We start from the raw sequence: 27,580 nt of genomic DNA, 5'->3' as shown, positions 1-27,580 counted from the left end.
GGAATTTTGCAGACCTGTTCAAATTGTGCTACTTGTGTGAACTAGGGCAATGGTTTTAACTCTTCCTCATGTTACGATAGGAACAGTATCACTTACCTCACTGAGGCTTAAACACGGTAACAATGGGGATCTTGCAGTGTCCTGCCGTGGATGTTAAGCTCCCTTCATAAGAGACATGTCTATTCTGAAAATGGACAAGGTGTTTAAGCAAGAAAGAAAATCTTACTCCTCTGCAATTGACTGAACTATCCTTTCTGGAACAGGAGAAGGCAAGTATGACAGAAGAGTCCATAATATTGGGTCTGCCTGCCCCTCCCCAGCCAGACAGTGTCAGTGGGGCTGAATTCCCCTCCTCACCTCACCCCCACCACTCACAGAAATGAGGCTGGCCCAGGCCACGCTCTAATTCCCCCCACCAGACTAGTGTCAGGAGGCTGAGTGGGGACAGCTGAACAGGGACAGCCTCTCCCAGCAGCAAGGAGATGGTGGCAGCTGGCTCTCTGCCACCCACCCCCACCTGCCACGTGCACCCCTCCTACCTCCGCCACACACAGTGTATTAAAAGGGCCCAGAGGGAAGGAACTTCCACCCCCACTTGGACCTGTCGACTACACCCAAATGGGTGACTTCCTGCTCAAAAAGATTAAATGGGACCCAAAGTCTTACAACCTAAATATCCAGGATACAATAAAACAGAAACCAAAACCAAAACCACCCACCCATCAAACGGAGACCAGCAACAATCAGAACTTGAAAGAGAAAAGGCAGTCAACAGACAGACACACCAAGGTAACTGAGATGTGGCGATTTGCTGACAAGAATTTTAAAGGAGTGAGCCTCCTCTTTGTCTCGCTGGTTTGAGTTGGCTTTCCCATTTCTCACAGCTGAAAACGTCCTAATGGACAGAAACAACCGTAAGCTCCAGTAGTCACCCCCAGGGTCTGGTACTGGCCCTGGATTTCCGATGGAACCATGAAACTTGAGATAGCATGGGACTTAGGGTTCCAGTGTCCAGGAAGGTGAGGTCCAGAAGAAACTGTGGGAAACCATCCCCTACTTCCAGGAAATAAGACACCTGAGTAAACCATTCAACCAAGCAAAAACCATTTCAACCATCTTGAAAGCTACTGATGCATCTGAGAAGGGGGTAGTGGTGTCCAAAATGTCCTGGCCCTTAATAGCTTAGTTCGGCACCCAAAATGCATGCTCTGTTGCAAGTCAACTACACTTAAACTTCAATAAAAAGTAAGAAAAAATGCATGCTCTAATATTTTCCCCCTTTTTTGCACACCTCTTGCTCATGAAGCTTGATGGAATTAAAAATGAGTTTTTTTTTTTTTTTTTTTTCATTCAGTCTGTTCTTGTCACCAAAGACCCAAAGAAAGAAAAATAGTGAAACTCAGGCTGGACACAACTGATGGTACCCGGTACAGAGAAAGTCTTAAATGATGAGATTAAATACTTTAGCCCTTCACTGCTTGAAAGGTGAGGCTGAGAACAGGAGCCAGCGGCAAAAATCTAACATTCAAATTGCAGACTGTTCGATTTTACTTATTTTTACTAAATGATCATTTCCTTGAATTTACTTTGAAGGCTTCTTACAAGAATCTTTCTCCCAGGACAATTTACTTGGACTAATTGGGGCTGAGCTCACTGAGATGTTCAACTGTTTTGTCTTCCTTATAATAGCTTTCCTCTCCACGTTAGACAATTCCTGGGCACCTTGTACATCAGGCACTGGTTCCGGGCCATGTCACACAGCAGTAAACAAACCCTCTGCCCCCATGGAGCTGACACTCTAGTGGCTGTGGATTTTGCCACATCTGTCATTTTGGCTTTTGGTGCGGGGAGGTAATTAGGTTTTTTGTTTGTTTTTTTTTTAGTGGAGTTACTGGGGATTGAACCCAGGACCTCATGCATGCTAAGCATGCACTCTACCACTGACCTATACTGTATCCACCCCTCCCCCATCATTACTTTTGTTGACATCCTGACCCTGTATCATTCTGGCAGCCTCTCCCGGTGTGGATTCTACTGAATATGAAGGTTTGGACTGAAACTTAAACTGTACCATTCTGACCAGGTTTCCCTGTTGTGTATTCTCTTTGAGAATTGTGAAGTTTGGGGCTCTGTGGGAAACACTGGCCATGTTCATACAACCAATAGGTTTCCTTCGATGGAATGATTGTAAAAAATGCAGCTCACTCCTGAATTCTGAAAACCCAACATTTTATAAATAGCCCCAGCTGTGCAGGTTTTCTGATGGAAATGGGAAGTCTGCAGTCTGAAGAACACTCTTCTCACACTTGGCATGTGAACTGGGTTGACCACCATTATGGACTCTCTGATGAACTTGAAGACAGGAACGCTTGCTAAAGCCTTGACCACAATCAATACATCTGTAGGGTTTCTCGCCTGTGTGGACCCTCCGATGGGCCTGAAGGTGTGAGGTCTGACTGAAGCTCCTCCCACACATGCCACACTTGTAGGGTTTCTCTCCCGTGTGGATCCTCTGATGGACATGAAGGTAGGAGTTCCAGATGAAGCCTTTCCCACATGCTTCACACCTGTAGGGTTTCTCCCCAGTGTGAACTCTCTGATGGGCCTGAAGGTGTGAACTCCAGCTGAAACCCTTCCCACACACGTCACACGTGTAGGGTTTCTCTCCAGTGTGGACCCTCTGGTGGTCTTGCACATGTGAGCTCTGACTGAAGCCCTTCCCGCATGTCTCACATTTGTAGGGCTTCTCTCCGGTGTGGACTCTCTGGTGGGCCTGGAGATGGGAGATCTGACTGAAGTCCTTGCCACACATGTCACATCTGTAGGGTTTTTCTCCAGTGTGGACTCTCTGATGGGCCTGGAGGTGGGAATTCCGGCTGAAGTTCTTATCACATACATCACACTTGTATGGTTTCTCCCCGGTATGGATCCTCTGATGGGCCTGGAGGTTTGAGGCCTTACTGAAGTCCTTCCCACACACCTCGCATTGATACAGTTTCTCTCCAGTGTGAACTCTCCGCTGAGGAGCAGAGTTCTGGCTGGATATCCTGTCACATGCCTTTTTGTATGTTTTGTCTCTGGGTTGGGCTCTCTGATGACCTTGAGGTTGTGATGTCTGACTGAGGCCTGTATCACACTGCTCATGTTTCCAGGATTCCCCTTCAGTGTCGGCTATACAGTGACTGTTAAGGTTGAAGCTGTGACTGGCAGCCCTCCCATGCCTGCCACGCACATACCGATGCTCCCCTGGGTGATCAGGCTCCCAGGTGGGAAGGGAGGAGTTCTGATGGAAGCTCTCAGCACGCACCTGACAGTGGAAGCGTTTCTCATCTGTGCTGGCTCTCAGGTCTGTACCACACTCATCACTCCTACTGCATCTCTCCCCTGTGTGAACACTCGGATGGATGTGAAACACTAAGCTAGAACTGGTGCCCTTCCTACACTCACTACACACACAGGGCTTCTCTCCTTGGGGCAGTTGCTGATGGAATTCAAGATCAGAGTCAAGGCTGAAGGCTTTTCCATTCTCATCAGAGGTCTGCTCTCCTGGGTGGATCATACCATGCTGGGATGAGTTCTCTGTGGAGTCTTTTCCATGATTATTGTGGCTACGAGCCTCCCCGCTTCTGTGTACTTCCTGTTCACCACGCTGAGCAGGTATCCTTCTCATAATACAATGACCACACTTACCCGGCTTATTTTTTATGTCAATTTGCTGACTCCTCCTCTGATAATTCTGTGACTCTCTCAGGTACATTTTCTTCCAGAAATCCCAGGAGGGCCGAGTTGGAAATTCTTGATTTTTGATACTGCTGGAACTCTCCCCTTGAGGCTCTGCTACATAGTTCCCATCTTCAGGAACCTGAGTAGATTCTCCTGCCCACATCTGACAGGAGGCATCACCTTGTTTTGGCAACTTGGACTTCCTACCTTGCAGATTTATTATCGGGTCTTGAGTTCTGGGTAGTTTACTTTTAAGTTGTTCCCATATCTGCCAGCCCATAAGGTCTTCATGTAAAAGGTATCTTAACCCTCCTTCTTGAAGAATCTCTAGTTCATTTGGATTCCTGTGTCCTGGAAGGACAAAGAGAATTCAGAGATGGAAGTGAGGACAAACGAATGTTCAGGGATAAAAATATTTAACAAGTCGGCCCTATTGGGAGATTCTATTCAATCAGCGCAGAGTTCAGCTAGAATCTATCTTAGTTTTTTCATGCCTATGGAAACAAAGAGGTGATAAGTAGGCTCCCATCCACTAAGTGTTAATGAGACTCATTGAGAACTAATATACGGAGACTTACGAACGAGGTCAAAATTAGAAATACAAGGCTACAGAGCAGGGGATGTTCTCAGCAAAAGTGAAAAGAATATATTGGCAAAGGGAAATATCTCCTCTGTTCTGATGATGAACCCATGAGATGGTAAATTTGTTTCCTTAATTTAGCCATTAAACACACTTGTTATACACAGGCTAGATCTGAGAAAATTCCCCTTGATTCAATGATGTCCTAAAATATAATATTCGACTAGTGAACACTATAACTGAAAAAAAAAAAAACCAGAAAACTTCCTCTCATAACTGATACATCCTATTGGAGTAAAAATCCTATGATAATTATTGCCACTTAATTCAGCTGAATTTTTTGACAAAACTGAATTATCTTCCAGGTCCTGCAGACATCCATCTGCAAATATCAAAAGGTGCTGTGCAGCCAGCAGACAAGGCAGTCCCCAAGGATCCCTCCCTCCTGATACCCACACCCTACTGAAGTCCCCTCCACAATATTTCAGTATTGGTCTGCGAAGCCAATGGAATATGGCAGAAGTGATGGTGTGTCACTTCCAAGGTTATGTCACAAAAGGCCTTGTGGTCTCTGCCTCCCACTCCCTTGGGTGCGATTAGCTTGGGGAAACCGGCTGCCATGTTTTGAGGACACTCAGGCAGCCCCAGGGAGACGCCCACGTGGCAAGGAACTGAGGTCTCCTGCCAACAGCCGGGGAAGGACTGGGGCCTTCTGTCAATAACCCTGGGAATGAGCCCTTCTTGGAAGCAGATCCTTCAGGCCCCTGAAGCCTTTAGAGAACTGCAGTCCTGGCCACCTCCCTCACAACCGCTCCCCGAGACCCTGAGCCAGGACCCCCCAGCTGAGCTGCCCTCAGGTTCCTGACACAGAATCCGTGATGCCTGTACTCTTTGTTTTTAAGTGAAAGCAAGTTTATTTAGAGAGCTACACATTCCGTAGGCAGAATGCAGTCCATCTCAGAAGGTGAGAGCGGCCTAATGCCTGTAGTTTTAACTGCTAGGTTTAAGAGTAATTTGCCCTTCGGCAATAGATGGCAAATACAAGCAGCACAGAAATTAAAATTAGGCTAGACATCCAACAGGAGATTACCAGTGTTCTGAAATAATTCTTTCATCACACTGCCTCATCATCCACTCTGTGAGCTGCAAGGACTCACACCTGCACAGTTCTCTCTTGAACACCCACCTCCTTGGATTTCTGTCTCCATCGTCCAAAGCTTCTCCTCTCTCCCGACCTGTAATATCAACCCTAACCTGAAGGATGGATGGCCTGTGAAAAAGAAGTGGCACATGTATAAGGTGAACGCATTAAAGGCAAAAATTTTCATTCCAATGTAATGATCTTCATGCGGCTAAGTAGTATTTTTCCAAATTCTGATGGTGACCCATTGTAATAAACACCTTTTATGCTGTGACCCAGTATGCAAACACACAGATGCACATCACTGAGTCAAGGGATCAAATGACCTGATCCTAACCATCATCTGCTCCTACCTCTTCTCCTTTCCTGTCTTTTACTCACAATTTTTGTTGCACTATACGCAGTTCCTGACAAGAAGCTATGCTATTTCTGTCCTATTGCATTAAATGCAATATTGATGCAATCCACTCACTGATTTTAAACCCCACCAAGATGTCACAAATACAATTTGAAAAAACAGACAAGGTATAGATGAGATATTCCACAGGAATTAGGATGTTCAGGCCCCTAGATTCAGTGAAGCACTTCTTTTTTAAACTTTTTTAATTTAAAAAATGTTTTTATTTTAAAATTTTTGTTAATGGAGGTACTGGGGATTGAACCCAGGACCTCATGCATGCTAAGCATGTGCTCCACCCCTGAGCTGTACCCACGCCCCAGGGAAGCATTTCAAGAGCCCCAAAGTCTTAAACATTTGAAACCAAGGATACAAAGCCACTCCTGGGGGCTGACACTGAATCACAGCAGGCACCTGTCCTCACCCACTGACAGCAGGTTCCGGAAGTTCTCCAGCATCACATCTCGGTGCAGCTCCCTCTGGGCAGAGTCCAACAGCCCCAGCTCCTCCCTGGTGAAGGTCACAGCTACATCACTGAATGTCACCTCCTACAACATGAAGCACATACAACTTCAATCTTCTGATCAGCGGCCACTGGGAAGGGGCAGCACTGAGTGGGTGGAAAGGATGGGTGGGAAGCTGTTCTGGATTCTGAGGGCCTTGAGTCTACCTTATGTTGTTTCCTCCTCTTCTCCACCTCGCATATCAATCCTGTATGCTAGAATTAACTATTTATGATGGCTGATTTAAAATCCTGGTCAGATGGATGAAGTTTGAAACAAGCCAGTCACAAAAGGATTACGTGGATGATTCCACTTACATGAGATAGACTAGAGTAGTCAAATACACAGAGACAGAAAGTAAAATGATGGTTGCCAGAGACTGGGCGAGAGGAGGGTAGGGAATGACTGTTTAATGGGTATGGAATTTCACTTTGAGATGATGAAAAAGAGTTCTAGAGATGGGTGGTGGTGACAGTAGCCCAACAGTGAATGTACCTAATGCCACCGAACTGTACACTTAAAATGGTACTTTCTATATATATTTTACCACAATCAAAAATGTCCATCAACAGGTGAATGAATAACTAAGCTGTGGTATACCCATGCAACAAAGTACTATGCAGCAATAAGAAGCAAACTGTTGACACGTGTTCACAAACATCATGAAGAACAGATGAAGCCAGGCACAGAAAGTACACACTGTAGAATTCCATCAGCATGAAATGCAAGAAGAGATGAATCGCACCTACAGTGACATAAAGTAAATCAGTTGTTGCCTACAGCTGGGGATATGGGATTGTGATTAACTGGGAAGGGGCACCAGACAACCTTTTTTTGTGATTTTATTATTTTTTTAAATCGACATATAGTCAGTTTACAATGTTGTGTCAATTTCTGGTGTACAACATAATGCTTCAGTCATACGTATATATACATATATTTTCATTATAGATTACTACAAGATACTGAATATAGTTCTCTGTGCTATACAATAAGACCTTGTTGTTTATCTATTTTACATATAGTAGTATTTGAAAATCTCGAACTCCCAATTTAACCCTTCCCACCCCCTTTGCTCCCTGGTAACCACAAGTTTGTTTTCTATGTCTGTGAGTCTGTCTCTGTTTTGTAAACAAGTCTATTTGTGTCTTTTTTTTTTTAGATTCCACATATAAGTGATAACATTTGGTATTCAGAGAACCTTTCTGATGATGGAGATCTACACTTGGATTGTGACAATGGTCACGCAGGTATGCATATTTGTCAAAAGTGATTGAATACATTTATTATATGTAAGTTATATGTAAATTTCACCTCAGAAATGACTTTTAAAGGCACAATTAAGAAAACAAATAGACAAACCACAGAATGGAAAAAAATTATTCACAGTACATATATCTGACAAGGGACTTGAACTCCAAAAATATAAGGAACTCCTTAATAATAAAAAGTAGAAGTCAAATTTTACAGGCAAATGACTTCAATAAACTTTTCAAAAAGGATCTGCCAATGGCAAAAACACATGAAAAAGCATCCAACGTCATTTATCATGAGGGAAATACAAGTCACAGTCACGGTGAGATGTCATTTTATTAGAATGGCTAAAATAAAAATCTACAGCAGCAAATGGCGGCAAAGGAGCAAGCTGAAACCTTTATGCACCGCTGATGGGTTGTAAAATGGTACAACCAGTCTGGAAAACAGTTTATATTCACCTACAAACCCAGTTGTTCCACTTCGAGATATTTACCCAAGAGATACAAAAATATATGTCCATAAGACCAGCCCAGAATGCTCAAAGAAGCTTTATGCATAACAATTAAAAGCTGTAAACAACTCAAAGCTCCTTCAAAAGGATAAGCACACTTTGATACATTCAGAAAATGGAATAGGATAAAGATCTGAATTACTGACACAAGCAACAGCATAGATGAATCTCAAAAACATTATGCTGAGTGAAAAGCCAGACACAAGAGTACATACAGTATGATTTCACTGATGATATTTAATTTGAAAACAAGGAAATCTAATGATGCAATGACAGATCAGAACAGTTGATGCCCTCCAGGGGTAAGAAACTGACTTGAAAGAGACAGGAGAGAACTCTGGAAGGTAAAGTAAATGTTCTATTTCTGTTTTGGGTAGTGGGCTAATGCAATTACACAACTTTCAAAATGGGGCCTACAACTGTCACTGATCTGACACTTAGGATCTGTGTCATTTTTTTAAGTAAATTATATTTCATTTCTAAAAGCCCTGTGCAAGTGTTATGAATCAAAACAAAATTTGCTCAGAGGCACAACAGTCTGTATGAGGAAGTGGAGCTTCTGAAATGTCAGACAAAAAAAAAATCAAAACCCTTCTGAGACAATTCATAGAAGAATACTGAATCATAAAAAACTCAAGTGATAACATTAGATGAAAAAATAAAACTGAAAAGTGTACGTATACTGTGATTGTAATTATATCAAGTATAGCTGATTCACAGGCAATGTATTAAGTTGGGCTTTTAAAATTTCTTGGTCTCTGTGAATTTCTGTACTGTTATTTGTGAAATGAAGATGATAATAATATGAAACAAAAACTAAAAGCAAAAACAATAACTAGAACCAACAAAGAAGCAAGTAACTGGCACATAACAGACACCTGTTCTCTTCCTTTATCCTTCCCCTGGAAGAGAAAAAAGATGTGTCTCATCTTTGAGAAAAGAGATGTAATCTTAAGAGATAAACATCAACTCACCTGACATTTGGTCATTTTTCTTGCCCCTTCTGTGGAAGCGCAGAGTCCTGGGAAGGCACAGCTGGCGAAGGAGAAAGAAGCCATGAGACGGAGGTCCAAGCCCACGTGCCTGCCGTGTGTAAGTCACTAGCCCCCCAGCCAGGGGCCCCTGTGCAGTGGACACTCTGCTCAGGTCTAGGCAGCAGGGCTCACACACGAGTCCCTTGTGGTCTCCAGGGTTCAGGATCCTTATTCTTATCCTCGGTATCAGGGAAAATGAAAGGGCAGTGGAATATACTGGCTATAAGAGTAGACTCTGGGGCCAACAGGTCAATCATGGTAAAGCAACTGGGAAATCATCTATTGGTTTTTGCCTCCAGTTCCTGACTCAGGGCCCCAGAAGCCCTTGTGATTTCCTGGGGGTGGAGGGGTGTTTTTGTTCTAATGAGGTGACTCTTGATGGGCTCCTGGATGGGGGCTGGTCACCGGGACGGCCAAACCATGATTTGAAGCTTGGAATTTTTCAGCCTCACCACCCCACCATTCTCCAGAGAGGGGAGGGGGCTGAAAATGGAGTTAACATTTGATTCCGCCTACGGAGGAAGCCTCCATAAAACTCCAATAGTATGGGGTTCCGGAAGCTTCCAGGTGGGTGAGTACATGCACACACCAGGAGGGACTGACGCGCCCGTGCTTGGGACCCGCCCTCCCAGACCTCGCCTTAGGTAGCTCTTTTCATCTGGCTCTGTAACCTTAACATATCCTTTAACAACTTGGTAAATGTTAAGTAGGTGTTTCTCTGAGCTCTGTGAACATACCAGCAAACAATCAAATCCAAAGGGGAGGAGTCATGGGAACCTCTGATCTGTAGCCAAGTCAGAAGACGGAAGTCACCTGGGGACCTACTACTTATGAATGGCACCTGAAGTGGGGGAGGGCAATCTTGTGGGACTGAGTCCTTCGCCTGTGGGATCTGAAGCTATACCCAAGTAGATAGTGTTAGAATTGAGTTACATTGTAGGGCACCCAGCTGGTAAAGCAGAATTGCCTGGTGTGGGGGGCAGGAAACCATCCACATCTGGTGTCAGAAATGTGGTGAAGGGGGCTGGTTATAGCTCAGCAGTAGAGTGCTACTTAGCATCACAAGGTCCTGAGTTCAATCCCCAGTACCGCCATTAAAAATAATAATAGTATAAAATTAAGGGAAAAAAAGAAATGTGGTGAATGGGCTAGCAGTGTAAGAATAAAGGAGAAAAGCAGGAGGAAGACTGAGTTTTTCTTACGCTGCTACTAACTCTGCTTAAGTTAATTAACCTCCCTATGCCTCAAAGCTGTCATCTGCAAAATAAGAACAGTGCTTCTGGCAGGGTCAGGGGAAGCAGTATAGCTCAGTGGTAGAGCGCATGCTTAGCATGCACAAGGTCCTAGGTTCAATCCCCTGTACCTCCATTAAAAAAACAAACAAACAAGCAAACAAAAAAACAGTGCTTCCCTACAGGATTGCTATGAGGGTCAAATGTGTGAGTAGACAGAAACTTAAAACTGATCTCACTGTATCTGCAGAAAAGAAGGTGATATTATGCATCCTAAAACTGTCCTTGCAAACATCTTCTACCATCCTTTCCAACAAAGGGGGCTTTTACAACATCCAGATTTCAGAGACTGTACACTGCTTTGTCTTCAGAAATTCACCTCTATCTCCAACAAGCCCATAGTTCTGACTGGCTTTATTAATTGGTCATTTGTTCTTCTCTAATGATACTTCATTGATATCAGCATCTGGTTTTGTAAAAGACGTGAGTACTTGTGAATTTTCCTCATGCAGCCAGAAGAGTCTCAATGGCCCATGTCCTCTCCCACACTGACAGTAGTAAAGAAAAACCGTTTTAAAATATGACTGCTATTTTTTCTCCTTCATTTTAAACAAAAGTCCGACAGTCTGCCTCACTTAAATGAACAAGGCTGTAGTGGCCATAACAGGTAACAATTTATAAGGGTGCTTTGGAGATTAAGTGAGCAAGTCCAGTAGCCATGACTAGGCAAGTCCACAAGGACAGAGAGTAAATTAGTGGTTGTCAGGGGCTGGGAGTGCAGCAGGTGGGAGGTGATGGCTCAGGGGCATTTTGGGGGTGACAAAAACGTTCTGGAATTAGACAATGGTGATGGCTGCAAAACCTTGTGAACATACTAAAAAACAGTGAGTTGTATATTTTAAAGGGGGGAAATCTTATGATATGTAAATTACATCTCAAGTTTAAAAACAGTGGGGGAAAGCCTTGGCTCAGTGCCTGGTACATAATAACAACCTTGAGAAGCCCCCAAGGGTCCTGCAGTTTCAAGAGTATGGCTTAAAGGTCAAGAACTCAGGCTGCCTGTGTTCAGATTCCCAGTTCTGTCTCTTCCCTGTTGTTCGGCTTTGGGAAAACAACTTAAATTCTTCAACTATTAATGTTCTCATCTGTAAAATACAGATACTAACAGTATCTCTGTCGTGAAGATCATGGTAATTAATGCATATGAAGCCTGTAGAAGAGTATTTAGCATTCAGTATGTTAACAAATTATTATTACTCATTCACCGACACGTCTCATCCCATTTACTCTATAAATATTTGAATACTTGTCCAGTAGAAAAAAACCTGATAGTGAAGGAAGTCTTGCTCACTTGAGAGCAGAAATAACACGATAAATGCTCTCACGTTGGGACAATTACCTGGCGTCAAGGGTCACTCCATCCTCTCTGCGCCCTTTTTGAGAAGTCAAGGTGGAGAACGGAAAGGAGGCTAGAAGATATTACAACCATATCTCTCGTCCAGGATAAATCACAGCTGACATCCCCAGGCACCAGCTAGGGGGTGAGACCCACTCTTTCCATTAAAAAAGGGGGGGGGGGGAGGCGGGGTTGCAGGGAGTCATTAGGAATCCACGAAAACCCCCTCTTTCCGCAGGGGTCAGAGACGAGCCAGTGGCTCTGCAACTGGAGCTCAGAACCCAGTGCGGGCTCACAGAGGCTTTCAGGTACTGAGTGCTTCTCGGAGAGACATAAAAGACTAGGAACAACCGACCGCCTTTCAGCATGTGCCGCTGCCCGGTTCTAAGCATTTTTACATCCATTTACGTCACGTAAATCTCACCTCACGCCTACTAGTAAGGTACTACATTAACTCCACTTTATAGAAGAGAAACGGAGAAATTAAATAACTCTACTTGGATATAATCCCTAAAAAAACGACAGAGCGTGCGGAAGATGGGGGAGGCGAGGGAAAACCTGCGTCCCAGAGACTCTCAAAACGGAGACTACGACCGCCGCCCGCCAGCCGCCCTAAACACCAAAGTGACCAAAATTGTCGCCCCTGCCCTCCGCGGCTTCTATTCCCCAAGGGCGAGAGTGGTACCTGCAGTTCCCACGCCCAGGCAGGCTCGAAGCGACGCAGGTTCCAGAAACCGACTCACCTCCCAGCAGGTACTGATAACGCCGGCCTCCCTCTCCTGTAGCGGAAGTGCCCGGACTCTTAGCTGCACCTGGACCATATTTCCCAGAATTCCTGAGCGGAAACAAGGGCTACAGCTCCTCCCTTGGAGAGCGGAAGTGGCCCTGACTACCCGGCCCTCGTGGACTACACTTCCCAGAATCCTCGGCAAGAAAGTGCCACTTTTTTTTTAGACATATGTAGATGGTTCGGTTCAGTCTACAGGCGCTATTAGAGCTTGATTTTGCTGTTTGTTTATTTTTCCTTTCTTCCCTTTTTTTTTTCTTCTTAAACCACATTACAAATAAGTGTGACTGAAAAGTAAATGTGGCTGTACTGGAACTAAAGCTGACGAAAGTCTACCAAACTTGGCTTGATGCTTTTGCTTTACTTTACTTGTGCCTGAATGCAGCTAGACCCCCGATAGTTTTTTCGGGCTTGAGTCATTTATTCTAAGTGCTAGAGACTCGTGAAAAGAAAAAGTAACCTTTGATCCAACAACAGGACAGATTTAAAAAGTTTCACACTCTTATTTGTTTAAATTGCTCACTTGAAATCTGGGGTTTTCTGGCAAATGAAAGAAGAGGCATTGGCAAGAAGTAAAAGAAATACTGTAATTTTAAAAAGAAAAGCCTAGAATATAGGCATACCTCAGAAATATTTCAGATTCAATTCCAGACCACTGCAATAAAGCAAATATCACAATAAAATGCATCACATGAATTTTTGTTTCCTAGAGCATACAAAAGTTATGTTGACACTACACTGCAGTCTATTCAGTGTGCAATTGGCCATAGATTAGATAGATTAATTGACCATAAATGCAAGTTTATTTCTGGGCTTTCTATCTTGTTTCATTGATCTATGTATCTTTTTGTGCCAGTATCACACTGTTTTGATTACTTCATAGTATAGTTTGAAGTCAGGCAGCATGATTCCTCTAGCTCTGTTTTTCTTTCTCAAGATTGTTTATGCTATTCAGAGTCTTTTGTGTTTCCATACAAATTTTTCAAAAATTTTGTCCCAGTTCTGTGAAAAATGCCATTGGTAATTTGATAGGAATTGCACTGAATCTGTAGATTGTCTTAGGTAGTATGGTCATTTTAACAGTATTGATTCTTCCAATCTAAGAACACAATATATCTTTCCATCCGTTGTGTCATCCTCAATTTCTTTCATCAGTGTCTTATAGTTTTCAGAGCACAGGTCTTTTGCCTCCTTAGGTAGGTTTATTCCTAGGTATTTTATTCTTTTTGATGTGATGGTAAATTAGATTTTTCCTTAATTTCTCTTTCTGATATTTCATTGTTAGTGTATAGAAATGCAAGAGATTTCTGTACATTAATTTTGTATCCTACAACTTTACTGAATTCATTGATGAGTTTCCCCAGACTTCTATTCATATGTGATAATAATCACATTACAATTACATCTGGGTTAGTGTGGGACATGGCTCCAGCCAGAGTCAGGGATAAAGTGCAGCAGAGCCAGTCGCAGGACAGACAGGAGAGGCAGTCATGGTGGCCTGGACGATGGAGGTGGAAGAACAGCCAGAGAAGCCACAGAAACAACTGCCCCACCTTCCAGGCTTGAGTAAATTTTAGGAAATAAAGATGGATAAACCATCTTTTATGTAGAAAATACAGCCCTAAGAACTTACTAACTGCTGTGGACCTGTTTTCATCTCAAAGTCCTTCATAATTTCCCTGTGATTTTTTTCTTGCCCCACTGGCTTTTACAAGTGTGGTGTTTATATTCCACATATTTGTGAATTTTCCAGTTTTCTCCTTCTATGGAGTCTAATTTAGTTCCACTGTGGTCAGAGAATATACTTTGTATGATTTCTTTTTAAATGTATCGAGACTTGTTTTGTGACCTAATATATGGTCTATCTTGTTCAGTATTCTGTGTCCATTTGAGAGAAATGTGTATTATGCTGATTTTTAGGTGGAGTACTGTGTATACATCTGTTATGTGTTTGGTTTATAGTGCTTTCAAATTCTTTATTTCCTTATTGATCTGGTTGTTGTATGTGTTATTGAAAGTGGAGCTGGTGAGGTCTCAAAATTTTATTATAGAACTATTTTCCCCTTCATTTCTGTCAATTTCCACTTCACACATTTTAGGACTCTGTTGCTAGGTGCATAATGTCTATAGTTGTTGTATCTCCATAGATTAACCCTTTAAGGATATACCATATACTTCTTTGTCTCATAAAGTTTTTTACATAAAGCCTATTTTATCTGATATTAGTGTAACCATGCCAGATCTCCTTTGTTTACAATTTGCATGGAATATCTTTTTCCATCCTTTCACTCAATCTGTATACAAATCTATATACAATCCATATACAAATTTATATACACTCAATCTAGATACAACTTTGGCTTTAAAATGAGTCTCTTGCAGACAGTATACAGTTGAATCATGTTTTATTCATTTTGCCAATCTCTGCTTTTTAATTGGAAAGTATAACCCACTCACATTAAATTAATTCTTGATCAGGAAGATTATCCCTGCCATTTTGCTACTGGTTTTCCATATGTCATCTTTTTGTTGCTTGATTCCTCCATTAATGCCTTTTTAAATTTTAATTGTTTTTAAAAAATACATCATTTTTACTTCCTCCTCATTTCTTCATCTGCATGTTTTAAAGTTATTTTCTTGGTAGTTACTCTGAGGTTTCATTTAACCTCTTAAATGTATTATAGCTTATTTTGAATGAATACCTGCCAGTCTTCAATAGTACAGAAAAACTATGTTCCCACACACCTCTTTTTCCTTTAGATTTTTGTTGTCACAAATTTCATTTTTATACATTGCATACCCATTAACATAGACTTATAAGTATTGTTTATGAATTTTCTTTTAAATCATATAGAAGTAACAAACCAAAATAAAGTAATACTGGCTTTTGTAATATTTACCTATGTAGTTACTTTATCTAAACTTATCTACATAGTTGCATTACCAGTGTTCTTTACTAGTCATATGGCTTCAAGATACTGTCTGAGTGTCCTTTCACTTTTACCTGAATGAATCACTTTAGTATTTCTTGTAGGGCAGGTCTACTAGCAATGAACTCCTTCAGCATTTGTTTATCTGGGAGTGTCTTAATTTCTCCTTTATTTTTGAAGGATTGTTTTGCCAGGTATAGGATTCCTTGTTAACAGGTTTTTTTTTTCTTTTGGTACTTTAAGTATATCATCCCCACTGCCTTGTGAATTCCATGGTTTCTGATGAGAAATTGGTTGAGATAATAAAAACTGTGTATTGGGCTCTGCCCACAGTTCCTGGTACAGAGCTCCTGAAACCTTTGTAGGTTCCTAAGTGTTAAGAGCACTAGGAGCATCTTTTGTTTTAATATTTAGTCTCTAACTACAGTTCCTGACACAGAGCTCCTGAAATTCTTGTAATTCCCTGGATGATAGAAGTGTCTTTTAATCTAAAACGCAACTCTGGCTGGGCACCTGGACAGCTCCTAAGTAAGGGTTGATCACCAGAAAGTACAAGCCATGATTAGAAGCTTGGGATTTCAGCTCCACTCCCCATTCTCTTAAGAAGGCAGAAGGGCTGAAAATTGAAATAATGATTGGTCATGCCTAAGTGAAGAAGCTCCCATAAAAATCCCAAAAGGACAGGGTTTGGAAAGTTCCAGGTTGGTGAACAGGTGGAATTTCAGGGAAAGTCACTTGCCAAGAGAGGGCATGGAATCTTTGTTCCCCTTTCCATATACCTTGCCCTCTGTATCTCTTCATCTGGTTGTTCATCTGTGTCCTTTATTATATACTTTTAATAAACTGGTAAATGTTAGTGTTTCCCTGAGTTATGTGAGCCACTCTAGCAAATTAATTGAAACTGAAAGGAGATTATGGGAATCTCCAATTTGTAGCCAAATCAGACAGAAGTTATTGGTAACCTGGGAACCTACAATTTGCAACTGGCATTAGAAGTGGGCTGGGAACAGACTTGTGGAACTGAGCCCTTAACCTGTGGGCTCTGATGCTATCTCCTGGTAAATAGTGTCAGAATTGAGCTAAATTGTAGGACACCCAGCTGGTGTCACAGGAGAGTGCTTGCTGGGGGCAAAAACCTCCACACATTTGGTGACCAGAAGTGTCAGAAGGAATGTGTTCTATGTGAGTAGTAAAGGAGACTCACAGGGAGGAAACAAACAGTGGGGAAGAATCATGTCTTTTCCTATACAGGAGAACTATAGGTTTTTCCTTTTTAATTGTTAATTGGATCGTAGATCCCTTGTACATGATGAGTCATAATCCCTCTTGCTTTCAAGATGCTTTGGCTTTGGCTTTTGACGGTTTGATTAAAATGTCTTGGTGTGGATCTCTTTGCATTTATCCCTCTTGACCTTAGATGTGTAGATTTATATCATATATTTTGTGACATTTTTGATCATTATTTCTTCAAATGTTCTTTTTGCCTCTTTCTCTCCTTCCTCTCCTATGAGACTCTCATTATGCATATGTTGGTATGTTTAATGGTGTACTCTTAGGCTCTGTTTATTTTTCTTTCCATTCCTCAGACTAAATAATTTCAATTAACCTATCTTTTAGTTCACCAATTCTTCTGCCTGCTGAAGAATCTGATGTGGAAGCCCTCTAGTATTTTTTCCAGGAAAAAAAAAAAAAGGTTTTTCAGCCCCAGAATTTTTTTCCTTTTTATAATTTTCATCTACTGATATTCTCTATTTGTTCAGAGAACATTCTCCTGGTTTCTGTGTATTCTTTGTCCATGGATTTTAGTACTTTGAGAATATTTAAGACAGTTGATTTAAAATCTTTCTCAAGTAAGCTCAATATCTGTACCTCATTGGGGATAATTTGGATTTTCTCCTGTGGATGGTTCATATTTTTTGTTTCTTTTCACATTGTGTAATTTTCTGTTGAATATTATAATGTGCTATTTCTTGAAATCAGATTCTTCCACTTGTTTTTTATTGCTTGCTGTGGGTTGCAATGATTTGTTTTTAAGTGACTGTTAAGGGCTTGTGTGCCATCAAAAGATACACTGAAGTCCTAACCTCCAGTATTTGTGAATGTGACCTTATTGGGCAACTTGATATAATCAAGTTAAGTGTACCATAATCCAATATGACTGGTGTCCTTGTAAGGAGAGGAAAATGCCATGTGACTAGAACAATACACAGGGAGAACATCATGTGACTACAGAGACAGAGATTAGAGTGATGCAGCTGAAAGCCAAGGAACCAGGATCAATGGCCACCACCAGAAGGTAGTAAGACATGAGGATGGAGAGCACGGCCCTGCTGACACCTTGATTAAACATCTAGCCTCCCGAATATGAGAGAACAAATTTCTGTGTTTTAAGCCACCCATGTTTGTGGTATGTTGTTACAGTAGAATAGGAATAAACATAATGACTTTTCTAAACTCTTTTAAAAACTGTCTTATGTGGTCTCTAAAGTCACTGTTCTTTTAGTTTCTGTTCAGCTACAGTGCTAATAGAGATTTCCTGGAATATCTGGGTAGAGAAGCAGGAAGAGGAGGAAGAGGATATGGAGGGCGAAGAGAAGGAGGACAAGGAGGAGGAGGAAGGGAAGAAAAAGAAATAAAAGAAAAAAAATACTCCCAGTCTTTAGCTAATGGCTCTGTATTGGAACCCTCCTTTCACACTTAGCCAAACCATTTACAACCCTGCCTTAGCTTTCACCTCTTGTTTCACTGGTAGCCAAAGATCAGCCACAGGTAAAAGCTTAGAGGCTTAACAGGTCATTTCTGAAGACATGAAAGGCATACTCATGGCTTTCTAAATTCCCCAGTATACACAGAGCTTTTCAATGCCCTACTTCTCCCACAGAATCTCTCTCCAGATTTTCCTCCCAGGCTTTCAGCTCATCTATTGTTTGCCTCAACTGTAATCTCTTACCACAGATGGCAGTGGTTTGTTCATCTGCCTTTTGATGTTTCAAGGAAGTCTCCATTTAGCTGCTTTTCCACTATGAGAAACTTCTAAGTTAGGTGAAACAGAATCAGAAACCTTGCATTAGTCCTCCAGCCAGCTCCCAAAGAGTTCAAAACAGACAAACACAGTTCTTGGAGAACAAGTTCAGCTCTGCTTCCTTAGAAGCCAAGGATAAGGGTCCTACACTGGGAATGTAGGCTGTCACTTTCAAGACCATCACTGATCTGGAGAGAAGGGTGAAGCAAAGGCACGTAAAAATACCACAAAGCCTTTCTACCATTTTAAAGTTGCTGTTTTCTCTATTCAACATTCACTGAGTTGTTGTGAACCTTTGGCTATTTTTCCAGAGTTCCAAAGAAGCAGATTCTGACAGTTGTTGATTTTGTTGTTTCTATGGAGGTTGGGCCCTTGGAACTACCTACTCCATCATTTTCACTGGTGTCAACTCTACAACTCTCAAAGCAGTTTAACTTTAATGGGTTAAGATGTATTTTAAAAATGTATTTTCAAGTATAACTGGAATGAGGGGCTGAATGTAGCAATAATTCCTGTAGTTTAAACACCTGGCAAAACAGAGTTCTCTATAACCCCCAGAGAGCTGGGTAACACAACCGAGTGAGGAGGGAACATAGGCATGGATAAGGGAGCTAATGCTGGGGAGGGAAAAAATGAACAAAAGTCCATAGCAGGAACTTCAAGTGAGTTCTAATAATGGTATTCAGGAAAAGAAGGAAGGAGATAATAAAGAGGGAAAGCAGAAATCACTGGAACTGAAAGAACAACAATAGAGAAAAAGCAGTAAGCTTTGAAAAGAACTATAATAAAATAGAAATTTACCAATTGCAGGACTGAAAGAAAGATATGATTACAGATCCTAAAAGGATAGTAAGATAATTCAATATAAATAAGGATAATTAAAAGGATACTGTAAACAGTGTTGTGCCACATGTGACAACGTGGGTGAAAGGACAAATTCCTTAAAAGAGCACAAACTTCCAAAACTCATTCAAGGAAAAATAAATAGCCAGAGTATTTCTGTACCCATTCTGAATTCAAGTTTTAAAAATTTCTAAAACAACAACAACAAAACCAGGCCTAGATTGCTTACATCTACCAATCATTAAAAGAAAAAAAAAACAATTCTACAAAAGCATTTTGAGAGAACAGAATAAAACACTTCTCAACTCATTTTATGAGGCCAGCATTACCTTGTTACCAAAATAAGAAAAAGACATTACATGAAGAAAGACTACAGGCCAACATCCCTCATGAACATAGATGCAAAATCCCTCAACAAATATTAAGTAGAATACAATATTTGAAAATAATAATACATCATGATCAAGTGGGTTTATCCGAGGAATGCAATGTTGTTCCAATATTTGAAAATTAATGTAATTTACTATAGTAATAGTCTAAAGAAGAAAAACTATATAACCATTTAACAGACGCAGAAAAAAACTCTTGAGAAAATTTAACATACATTCATGATGAAAATTTTTCAGCAAACCAGGGATAAAAGGACTCTCCTTAACGGCATAAAAGGCATTTACAAAAGCCTAAGGTTAATATAACACTTAAAAGACTAAATGTTTTCCCCTAGGATGAGGAAAAAGGCAAAGATGTCTGCTTTCAATATTCCCATTCAATAGCTTTCTGGAGGGTCCAGACATTACTATAAGGAAAAAACAAACAACAAAAACACATTGGAAAAAAAGAAATAATTGTCTCCGTTTGCAGACACTCTATTATAAAGAAGCTACAAAGAACAAAAATTTCAGAAAATACTTAAATATAGATTTAACAAAACACAGGCAACATATGTGTACTGAAACTCAAAAAATCACTGATGAAATAAAAGACCTAAACAGAGATCTACACCATGTCCATGGATTGGAAGACTTAAATTAAGATACCAAATCGTCTAACACACTTCCCATCAAAATCTCAGCAAATTTTTTTAGAAATCAAGATGAGACCTCCTACACTGTTGGTGGGAATGTAAACTGTGCAGCTGCTATGGAGGACAATATGGAGGTTCCTTAAATAACTAAAAATAGACTTACCATATGACCCAGCAATCCCACTCCTGAGCATATATCCAGAGAAAACTATAATTTGCAAACACCCCCCCCAATGTTCATAGCAGCACTGTTTACAGCAGCCAAGACATGGAAAATATCTAAATGTCCATCAACAGATGACTGGATAAAGAAAATGTATATACACATACATATGGAGAGAGAGAGAGAGAGAGAGAGAGAGAGAGAGAGAGAGAGAGAGAGAGAGAATGAATAGAATACTACTCAGCCATAAAAAATAAAATAACGCCATTTGCAGCAGCATGGATGGACTTACAGATCGTCATTCTAAGTGAAGCCAGAAAGAGAAAGAATACCTATGATATCACTCATATGTGGAATCAAAAAAGGACACCATGAACTCATCTACAAAACAGAAACAGACTCCCAGACATAGTAAACAATCTTATGGTTACTGGGGAAAGGGGGTGGGAAGAGATAAATTTGGGAGTTTGAGATTTACAAATGTTAGCCACTATATATAAAAATAGATTTTAAAAAAAAGTTTCTTCTGTATAGCAATTATCTTGTAATAACCTTTAATGGAAAAAAATGAAAATGAATGTATGTATAAGCAGGACTGGGACATTGTGCTGTACACCAGAAATTGACTGTAGTTCAATTGAAAAAAAAAGAGTTAATGCCATAACGATGGGAAAAGTTTTAGTTGGGGGATTGAGGGGAGCTATGCCATTCAACAATCATTTCTGGCATCAGCTGTCCAATACTCCATTTTCTCTTCCTGTGAAGTCCTAGCTGGTATATGTGGATAATATTGGGAGCCACATTTCTGATTCTTGGAGAATGAATTTGCAGTTTGGGGGAGGCTAGGATGAACACTGATGTTGAATGAGGAATTACTGGTGGTTAAAGTATGAACTCATGATTTGTTCTTTTGACATATGTACCTCCCTCTCTACCCACCTGTCTGCCTGCCTATCATCTCTCTGCCCACAGGAGTGAAAATGAGCACATCCATTACTCAGATCTTTCTAAACACCAGTCCCCATCATAAGGAACCAGGGCTCTCAAAGAAAGAGCAAACCCCCTGGCTGGGGCAGTGGGGTACAAGATGCATACGGAATATCGTATTGTATCAGAGAGTGAGAGACATGCTCAAACTTACAAAAAGTGAATAATAGACAGATGTCTGCTAACAAATGTTGAGGGAATGAGGAAGGCAGAAACATCACCCATTTGTAACCATCAGTAATAATCTATTTAGGCTAGGTTTTACAATGGATGCTTAAACTAGAATAGGAATATTCGTAAAAACAAGCCATTTGAGGAACCAGAAAATTATCTCCTCACAAATGATTAATTACAAAGGCAAAAATGGTAACTCTACAGTGGAAAGCCCCAGTTCATGTCTACCTTAATCAAGTTAACCACATTAACCTCACTTACAACGGGACAAACATATCATGTTTCCTTAACATGATACGCCAAGGACATTTCACTTATGGAATCCTTGTACCCAAAAATGTACAATTTAAATCCAGTAAGGAGAAAACCTTAGAAAAATCCAAGTTAAGTGACATTCAAAAATACCAAGGTCTATCACTTACATGTGGAATCTAAAAAAATGGCACAAATGAACTTATTTACAAAAGAGAAACAGACTCAGACAGAAAACAAGCTATGGTTACTGGGGGGAAGGGGAGGGGTGGAGGGATAAGTTGGGAGTTAGGGATTTGCAGATAGTAACTTAAACAGATAAACAAGGGTCTACTGTATAGCACAGGGAACTACATTCAATATCTTGTATTGGCCTATGAGAAAGAATATGAAAAAGTGTATGTATAACTGAAACACTATGCTGTACACCAGAAATTAACACATTGTAAACTGACTATACTTCAATTAAAAAAAAGAACAAGCAAAAAAAATTTTTAATCAAGGTCATTAAAGACAAAGAATGAGTTCTAAACCAGAATAAAGGAGTCTATGTGAAATATATAATCATTAACTGGATTCTAGACCAGGAAAATGTGTGATAAACATATTATCAGGACAACTGATAAAATTTCAGTAAGGTCTGTATGTTAGATAATGTTGTGTATCAAAATTCAATTTTCCTGATGTAGGTATGTTAAGTAAATATCCTTGTTCTAAGATACACACACTTAAGTATTTAGATGCAAAGGGTAAGAGGTCTGGAACATACTTGTGGTTAAAGAAAAATATGTCAATATGCACGTGCATGTATACACATTCATACACAAAAAGAGAACGACTCAAACATGTTAACTGGTGAATCTGAGTAAAGGGTATATGAGAGATTTTATATAATTTTTACAACTTTTGGGAAGTTTTAAATTTTTTCAAGACAAGAAAGTTAAAAAGAGGTAAAAAATATATAAGAAGCAAACTCTCATCATTTAGAAATAACCAGAAATAAACATCTACATAAGCTTTTTTTTTTTTTTAAATGAGACCACGCGAAAATCCCATGCTTTGTGTTTTTCCAGGTGAATGTGTCCTGGGCATCTTCCAACATACGTAATGCAAATTTACCTTCTCTCATTTGATGTCCGTATAGAGATCCACTGGGTCAATAAATCATAAAATACTTTGGCAATCCAACTGATTATTTCTATGTTTGCTATTATAAACAATGATGCAATGAACATCCCTTCATATACATCTACAGTAGACAGATATTTACTTCTGAGGATCAAAGATTCATCTCTGGGGATCTATTCTTTAATTTTAATCCAATCTACCATACGGAATGAAGTGATCATATTATGAATTCTTGGCTACTGGAAATTTTGTCAGTAATTTTATTCATTTTTCATAGTTTTACAGCTTTAGTAAAAATAACGGTCACTGTAAGTAAGTATAAAATGGAAGCTGAAGGAAAAATAATCCCCTTAATTCCCCAAAAACCTAGCTAGTATACAGCAAATAGCCTTATCACACATTATTTTCAGGCATATATTCACTTTGAAAGATGATTTATATCAAGTGGATCTTACCAGGAGGGTTACAACTTAATTCTTCTGTTACAATGTATGGGTCTATGTCATTTTAATGGATTTGTTAGAAAGATTCCATCTGAAGAAATCCCTCTCCACCCTCAATACTTTATTATAGAGTTTATCACCAGCATGGAATCACCAAAAGCTTGAAGACATGCATCCTGACCGAAGTCAATAACATGTTTCTGATTTTTAAAGATTCTTGCCAGTATGGACTTTCTGATGGTACGTGAGGCGGGAACGGTGACTGAAGTCCTTACCACAGACATCACACTTGTATGGTTTTTCTCCAGTGTGGACTCTCCGATGGGCTTGAAGACGTGAACTCTGATTAAAGCCCTTACCACACACCTCACATTTAAATAGTTTCTCCCGAGTGTGAACACTCAGATGGACTCGAAGATTTGAGGGGAGACTGAAGGCCTTCCCACATTCCTCACACTTATGGGGTTTCTCTCCCGTGTGGACCCTCTGGTGATGGCGAAGATTCAAACTCCTGCCGAAGCCTTTCCCACACTCTTCACATTTGTACGGTTTCTCGCCAGTGTGGCCTCTCTGATGGTATATAAACTGTGAACTGTATCTAAAACCCTTTCCACAGACATCACATTTGTACGGCTTTTCCCCAGTGTGGACTCTCTGGTGGGACTGCAGACCAGAGGACTGACTGAAGCCCTTCCCACACACCTCACATTTGTAGGGTTTCTCTCCAGTGTGGACTCTCTGATGGACCCGAAAATCTATGGCCTGACTGAAGCCCTTATCACACTCCTTACATCTGTAGGGTTTCTCTCCTGAGTGGACTCTCTGATGTGCGTGAAGATTTGACCTCCAGCTGAAGCCCTTCCCGCACTCCTCACATTTATATGGTTTTTCTCCGGTGTGGATCACTTGGTGCAGTTTAAGATTTGAACTGTAACTGAAGTCCTTACCACACACGTCACATTTGTATGGCTTCTCTCCGGTGTGGACTCTCTGATGGGTCTGAAGCTTTGACGACTGGCTGAAGCCCTTCCCACACGTTTCGCATTTGAATCGTTTCTCCCCGGTGTGGACGTTCTGATGGACCTGAAGATTGGAAGCCTGACTGAAGCCCTTCCCGCACTCCTTACATTTGTAGGGCTTCTCTCCCGTGTGGACTCTGAAATGGATGTGAAGATCGGTATTCCGGGTGAAGCCTTTCCCACACACCTCACATTTGTAGGGTTTCTCTCCGGTGTGGACCCTCCGGTGGCATATTAAAGGGGAATTGTGACTGAAGCCCTTGCCACAGACATCACATTTGTAAGGTTTCTCCCCAGTGTGGACCCGCCGATGGATGTGATAATGTGCGGCCTGAGTGAAACCCTTCCCACACTCCCCACATTTATAGGGTTTCTCACCCCTGTGGACCCTCTGATGAACACGAAGATTAACGCTCCAGCCGAAGCCCTTCCCACACTCTTCACATTTGTATGGTTTTTCTTCTGTGTGGACTCTCTGATGGCACTGAAAATTTGAACTCTGACTGAAGCATTTACCACACTCTTCACATTTGTAAGGCTTCTCTCCCGTGTGCGTTCTGTAGTGGACGGTAAGCCCCGTGCTGCTACTGAACCCTTTGCCACAACTGCCACACCGATATGACTTCTCTCCCATATGATGAGACTGATGAGGATAAAAAGACGTCTTACTGAAACAGTCACCTGATTCATGACATTCATCGACTTTCTCTCCTCGGGGAATCCTCAGACATGTCTGAAGGTGTGAGCTCTGACAGGGCCATCTCTCTCCTGTGTGAACTTTCTGGTGAGCTGGCAGCACCGAGCGATGACTGAAGCCTTTCCCACACTCTCTGCATGGACGGAGCCTCTCTCCAAAGGGGCAGTGCCGAGTGAAGCCGTCACCAAGGCTCCTGCCACATCCGTTACGTTTGGAGGGTTTCTGGTCCGTGTCAGTTTCAGCGGGCTCACTGAGTGGTGGTTTCCTCATGAAGCCTTCACACACACGCAGGTCATTTTTCCTGTTGATGTGCTCAGCTCTACTCTGATTCTGCGACTCACTCAGGTAGGTGTTCACACGAGAATCCTGTGTTCTCAACACCAAAAACTCTTGATTTTCAAGGCAAATGGAGTTATTTCCTTTACGATTCATTACATGGTTCCCATTTTCAGAAACCTGAACAGAATCGCCCTGTAGTAATGGGGAACTCTTCCAGTAAAGACCCCTGGTTAAATCACTTGCAACCTGTTTCCAGATTTGCCAGCAGGATGGCTCTTCCCATGAAATGTATTTTAACGCAGCTTTTCGCGGATTCTCCATCTCATTTTGATTCCTGTTGCCTACGAGAAAAGGCAATATTCAGAGACCAGGACAAGTAAATGCTTTGTTCAGAAGTATCAGGATTTCACACTTAGGCCAGGAGATAAGGCCTTAATAGGCCAGGGGAAGGGACATGTCTGTATAACACCATTTATCGTTTTGTTATGCTTTTCTGTACAAGTGGAAGCAAAGAATGCAGTCAACAGACTCTTCTGTACATGTGACCCACTGAGAACCGTAAGTCTAACAGTTTAATACCTGGGCTCTAAGGCTGAAACCAGATGGCTGCAACCAAGACAACCCACATTCCAACCTACAACAACATCAATGAAAAGCCTACTCACCTTCTCCTTAGCGGGCTTAGGACAAGTGGGCTTCTACCCAGTTAGGTCCCAAAAGCTCAGACTATGGGCCTACGAAGGTATTTTAGGTCCTTGTAGATAGGATATTCCCAGAGAAAACTTGGGAAGTGGTTGGAATAATTACATTCATTGTTCTAAACCTGGTAGTAATTTAGGTCTCTGTTGAAAGAAGTGGAAAAGGGAAAAACTCATCTTCTGTGGCTGAGAAAGCACTTGGGCAAAGGAAAGAAACAGGGCACCGTCCAGACTCTCAAAGGCAGCCATGAAGTGAGAGAGAGGGAAGAGTCATCTTCCGCTGGGAAAGCTTCCTCCCAGAGGGCTGCAAAGCTGGCCTTTCCTCTCACTCCCTGCAGGTCTCTCTACGCACATGTCAGTCAAGGCAGGGGGGCCGTCCTCCTCACCCAGCAGAAAGTCATTCCTCCCCAGCTGCACACACCTTCACCTTCCCCTCTGCCTTATTCTGCTTTATCTTCCCCTGCAGCACTTACTCTCTGCTTCCCTCCAGCCTTCCTCATTTGTGCTCGTCTTTTTAGACCCATCAGAATGGAAAAGACACGAGGAAGACATGCCCTTTTTTTCATTGCTTTAGCCCCACTGTGACAGAATTTTTTAACTTGCTGGCATGTATGAGTGAACTGTGAAACCCATTCCCGACCTTGTGACACGTGAAAAGAAAAATTAAAAGAATACAAACATGAAGTGTGCATTACAAGTGGAAAGGGTACCACTATAGGAGATGCTTGTTTCAGCTGTAGACACACACACAAATATGCCCATACATTGTATTTATGTTGGGGTGAGATGTGAAGTATTCCTTATTGAGGAGCGTAGTTAAAAATGCATGGAAGCCACTGGCTTGAAGTGTGGATGGGGGTACCAAGTCCTTAATGATTCATTTGCTTAAACGGAAAGTTACATTCAAATACACACTGGAACAGTCTCAACAGGTACGTGCAGGTTTCTGGGTGAGGCAGGCGAATCCAATGCCCTCAGGATGCCCGTGCCCTATTCCCTGGAACCTGTGACTATGTCAATGTACAATTAACATATTTATTGTGCAGTTAACTGTGCGATTAACATATTAATTGTACAGCTAATTATACAATTAACATATTAATTGTCCAGTTAATTAACAGTAAGTTAACATGCAAAAGGGACTTCAGATTTGATTGCTTTGAGGATCTTGAGATGAGGTTACCCTGGATTCTCTGGATGGGCCCAAACTGATCACAAGGGTCCTTACAAGAGGCAGAAGGGAGGGAACTCCCCCAGACCTCACCCTATGCATCTTCCTTTTGCCAGTTCCAATTTGTACTGTTTGCTATAATGATATGGTTAACTTTAAGCAGAGCACTTCCCTGAGTTCTGTGAGCCA

The 27,580-nt window shown here is 41.3% G+C and overlaps 1 protein-coding gene across 1 annotated transcript in view; it reads right to left on the bottom strand.

Annotated features, from left to right (window-relative positions):
• Positions 1–1,303: 1,303 nt before the first annotated feature.
• Positions 1,304–27,580, bottom strand: part of ZNF227 (zinc finger protein 227) — a 38,199-nt gene continuing 11,922 nt past the window's right edge. Inside the window, exons 7-12 of the mRNA XM_064490012.1 lie at positions 23,737–25,863; positions 12,460–12,586; positions 9,087–9,147; positions 6,266–6,389; positions 5,490–5,573; positions 1,304–4,074 (exon numbers count right to left, since the gene is read on the bottom strand). Of these exons, the coding sequence (XP_064346082.1) occupies positions 2,231–4,074; positions 5,490–5,573; positions 6,266–6,389; positions 9,087–9,147; positions 12,460–12,586; positions 23,737–25,863 (4,367 nt within the window). The 3' untranslated portion in view covers positions 1,304–2,230. The remainder of the gene's footprint in view (positions 4,075–5,489; positions 5,574–6,265; positions 6,390–9,086; positions 9,148–12,459; positions 12,587–23,736; positions 25,864–27,580) is intronic.

The sequence above is a fragment of the Camelus dromedarius genome, chromosome 9, assembly GCF_036321535.1.
Source record: "Camelus dromedarius isolate mCamDro1 chromosome 9, mCamDro1.pat, whole genome shotgun sequence".
Lineage (NCBI taxonomy): Eukaryota > Metazoa > Chordata > Mammalia > Artiodactyla > Camelidae > Camelus > Camelus dromedarius.
This window is presented reverse-complemented; position numbering and strand designations above follow the sequence as displayed.